We start from the raw sequence: 4,391 nt of genomic DNA, 5'->3' as shown, positions 1-4,391 counted from the left end.
GCAGAGGAGATCGACCAGGAAAGGTTCCAGGGTGAGGACTTTCAGCTGCAAGTCTCCTACTGAGGGGAGATTTGATTAAGATGCACAAGGTTATGACAGGGTTTAGAAACAGCGGACACAGAAGCTGTTTCTACAAGGATTGGTGGGGAGGGTGGGGACACAGATGTAAGGCGAACTGAAAACAACAAAAGGCTGGAGATCGCAGCGGGTCAGGCACGAACAGTCATCTAGACTTGAAACGTTAGCTTGCTCTCTTTCCACGGAAGCTCCCTGAGCCGCTGTGATCTCCGGAATTGGTGGCTTTCGTACAGATTCCAGCATCTGCAGTAATTTGCTCCTACGCAGATGTAAGGGTCTGGATCAATGAGCCTGGTGGGGGAATAACATTTTGTTCTGCAGCAAGTCGTAGTGACCTGGAACAGAGGGCAGTGGAACTGGAGATGGCGAATGATTCCAAAAGGAAACTGGATAGACTCTGCAGGGAAATAAACTGGCAGGGATCGAGCACTTTGAGAATTCTTGGCGCTCCCTGTGGTACCCATCGGGTGGACAATGAATACAGCTGCCCTGAGCCCCCAGAACCAATTGAAATGTAAAACTCTAACCGGAGATGCTGTGTGGGTCAATTTAATTTTAACCTGAGCAGCACAAGGTTTCTCATCAGGAGCGTCATTAACCAGAGGCTCTATTATGGATTTATCGACCATTACTCTCAACTGGAAATGCAAGAATAATCCACTGGGGGCAGACTGGTTTCCTCTAGAGAGAGCTGGGGCAGACCCGATGGGCTGAATGTCCTTAACGTGCGCTACTGACAGAAAGTGAAAGAGCGTCAGCATTAATTCACGCAGCATTTCCACGGCAGGTACGATACAGCATCAGCAGACGGTAGCGAACGTGCCCGTAGGGATGGAGACGCCACGGTTATGGGGCTCAGAATGCAAATAGCAACAGTCCCTGCAATGGCTCCCCACCCCCTGAGACTGCAGACTGCAGCAACACAACGTCGGGGAGATTTCCACAAGCAGCAGAGTGAAGAGTTTTGTAAATAGTACGGGGAAGACATGGCTGGTTTCCCATCAAAACGTGATCTCCCGAGACGCTGAGCGAGGCTAGCATTCACTGGCCTTTCCCGAGCTGCCCTCGAACTGGGAGGCTGCTTGGAGACATTTCAGAGGCAGTTAACAGTCAAACCACACCCCCCCCACCCAACCTCGCTGGGGATCCTGGGTCAAACTTACATAAGAACAGGAGGATCCGGAGCAGGACTGGGCCATCTGACCCCTCGACTCTGCTCCGCCATTCAATAAGGGTCGTGGCTAAACTTTTCATGGACTCAGCTCCGCTTACCCTCCCTCTCACCATTACTCCTAATTCCTTTTCTGTTCATAAAAATTACCTATCTTAGCTTTAAAAGCATTCAATGAGGAAGTCTCAACTGCTTCTCAGGGAATTGCACAGATTCACAACCCTTTGGGTGGTGAAGTTCCTCCTTAGCTCAGTCCTAAATCTGTTCCCCCTTATTTTGAGGCTATTCCCCCCCCAGTTCTAGTTTCACTCACCAGTGGAAACAATCTGCTTCCATCTTATACAATTATGAAGGGAATAGGTATGTTTCTATGAACGTAGGCCAGACTGTAAAGGATGGCAGATTTCTTTCCATGTAAGTGCTGCCAGGGGTGGGTGGGGAATGTCCCTTAGAGCATTAGCATGGGCTGCAAGACTAGTGCTACTCTACCACCATCTATATCCGCAGTAGACAGCCCCCAAAGAGGGGGAGGGGGGGCACTGTGCTAGACGAGGTCCCTTTGCCTGGATCCGGGGCTCCTAGCCGTTGCCGGTGATACAAGAATCAAGATCCAACTGATGCAAGTCCGGAGAGAGTCTGGCAGCTCAAAGCTCTGCCTGGGTGCACTGGTGCGGTGCGTAACAGCAGAAAAACGGGATGACATGCTACTGAGTCAGACAGAGAAATGAGAGCCTTGTGGTGTTTGGGGGCGGGTGGGGGGTGGTGTTGAGAGCGCTGGCTGGAATTGAGCCCAAACATTTGTGGGGTAGGTCAGAGTTTGATATTTCGAATGCTGCCCTCCAAACACGAGGCTGAACCGTTTTGCTTGCAAGGTGGAGCGCGACCGCTGCCGATCTACAGAGGGACACGATTCTGCACCACTCCCCCAACCCCAACCCCAACCCCAACCCCAACCCCCACCACCACCCCCACCCCCCCACGATCTGGACATCACTGACCGCTTCGAGCGGGATCATCAGATGCGAGACACACGCGCAGGCTTACGGTCCGAAAAGTGAGGAGCCGATGGACCTCCCAGGGCCAACGTGACAGGAAGGATTACGGAAGTGGAAACGGGGCTTATCCCCCCAGATGAGTAAGCAGCGAGGCGCCTCGCGCTGTCCTGTTTTGTTCGAGGCAGAGCAACAGCAGCACCAACCCTTTATCAGACGCCCCCTTTCCCCCAATCCCCCATCATGGCTCCCCCTCCCCCCCCGCCGACCCTACTTGACAGGCTCCACCACCAGCACCTTGCACTCTCGCTTGGCAATCTTGTCAACAGACAGCACGGCCTTTTCCGAGGGGAGGTAGAGGGGGCGGCCAATGGGGGAGCCCACGGGGGGTGTGATCGCTCGGCGTTCCATCACGCTCCCGGTCCTGAGTTTTGGAGGGGGGAAAGAAGCAGAGAGGCCAGGTCACTGAGGAGGCAGGGCAAAGATCATGCAGCTAACACGAGGCAGCTCGGGATTGTTCCCAATGGGTGGAGGTCCAGACAGCAAACGGGCTGGGGGAGTTTTGGGGGGGGGAGGGGGATAAAATGGGGGAGGACACTTGGAGAAACCGTCACCGTTGACAAAAACGGGTTAGGAAGCAGAGGGCCCCGAGTTGAGGTGATGGCGAGGTGAGGAAGCAGCTTTATTTTAGCATAAACATGGTGAATGGTTCGGATCTGGAACACACTGACAGTAAGAGGGAGGTAGGTTTAACTGTGACTTTCAGGAGGGAGCTGGGCGATTGACAAGCGACGAAGTGAACTGGGCAATGGGGAAATGGCAAGGGAGTTGAGCCAGCAGACTTGTGTGGATGGGCCAAAGGGTCTCCTTCAATCGTTCTTTGAAGGAGATGGAGAGCGATATCACTTTGGGTTGAGGTCCTGACCCCAATGTCCTTTGGAAATTGCGACTGCTCGAACTTGATGCACACAGCGCTGATTTCAAAATCTGAATTCACTCCAACTGGGGCGATCTGTGTCGGCCCCTCGAGCAGCACCACCCTCTGAGGCATCCCCCGCCCTCCTCAAATCCAGACTCCTCAATCCAATCCAGCCCTGGAGGGGACTCAGTGAGAAATGGAGACTGGGGCCTGAAGGCATAACTGAACGTCACGTTGGAGCGATGGTAATGGGGTCAGGGGGTCACAGTAGAGCGATGGTAATGGGGTCGGGGGCGGTATGGTCACAGTGGAGCCATGGTAATGGGGTGGGGGAGTCACCGTGGAGTGATGGTAATGGGGTCGGGGTGGAGTATGGTCACGGTGGAGCGATGGTAATGGGGTCAGAGGGTTCACGGTGGAGCAATGGTAATGGGGTCGGGGTGGGGTATGGTGATGGTGGAGTGATGGTAATGGGGTCAGAGGGTCACGGTGGAGCGATGGTAATGGGGTCGGGGTGGGGTATGGTCACGGTGGAGCGATGGTAATGGGGTCGAGGGGTCACGGTGGAGCGATGGTTATGGGGTCGGGGGGATGGTCACGGTGGAGGAAGGAGGTGACAGAAATAGGGAGGGTGTGTAAGGGCTGGAGGAGGTGACAGAGATAGGGAGGGGGTGTAAGGGCTGGAGGAGGTGACAGAGATAGGGAGGGGGTGTAAGGGCTGGAGGAGGTGACGGAGATAGGGAGGGGGTATTGGGGCTGGAGGGGGTGACGGAGATAGGGAGGGGGTGTAGGGGGCTGCAGGGGGTGACAGAGATAGGGAAGGGGTGTAGGGGATGACGGGTCCGGGGAAGGAGCCAGCGCTGAGAGCTGGTAGCTGCATGCAGCCGCAGTGGCCTTACCTGATGAGGTGAGTGCTCCGGGAGGGTTGTTGGTGAGAGAAGGACTGCGAGCGGCCCAGGCTGGCCTGGTGACGTTCCATAAGGTCGCGGACAGCAGGGCTGCTCGGGCTGTTCCTGCGTGAAACGGGCCGGGCCTCAGGGGGAGGGTTTGTCACACTCGCTGTGAACTGTAACTTCAACTTCATATGCTGGCTCAGCTGGGAGGCGGGAGGGGGGAGAGAGAGAGAGAGAGAGAACAGGGGGGGGGGGAGAGAGAGAGAGAGGGGGGGGGGGGGGGAGAGGGGGCTTGTGTGGATGGGCCAAAGGGTCTCCTTCAATCGTTCTTTGAAGGA

At 55.4% G+C, this 4,391-nt stretch overlaps 1 protein-coding gene across 1 annotated transcript in view; it reads right to left on the bottom strand.

The window, feature by feature from the left end:
- Positions 1–2,511: 2,511 nt before the first annotated feature.
- The window catches only part of trappc14 (trafficking protein particle complex subunit 14), a 71,329-nt gene continuing 69,449 nt past the window's right edge, over positions 2,512–4,391 (bottom strand). The window contains exons 10-11 of the mRNA XM_048620022.1: positions 4,060–4,256; positions 2,512–2,665 (exon numbers count right to left, since the gene is read on the bottom strand). Of these exons, the coding sequence (XP_048475979.1) occupies positions 2,512–2,665; positions 4,060–4,256 (351 nt within the window). The remainder of the gene's footprint in view (positions 2,666–4,059; positions 4,257–4,391) is intronic.

This window comes from Rhincodon typus, chromosome 45 (assembly GCF_021869965.1).
Source record: "Rhincodon typus isolate 14 chromosome 45, sRhiTyp1.1, whole genome shotgun sequence".
Lineage (NCBI taxonomy): Eukaryota > Metazoa > Chordata > Chondrichthyes > Orectolobiformes > Rhincodontidae > Rhincodon > Rhincodon typus.
The sequence above is the reverse complement of the archived record's forward strand: the minus strand, read 5'-3'. Positions and strand labels throughout refer to the sequence as shown.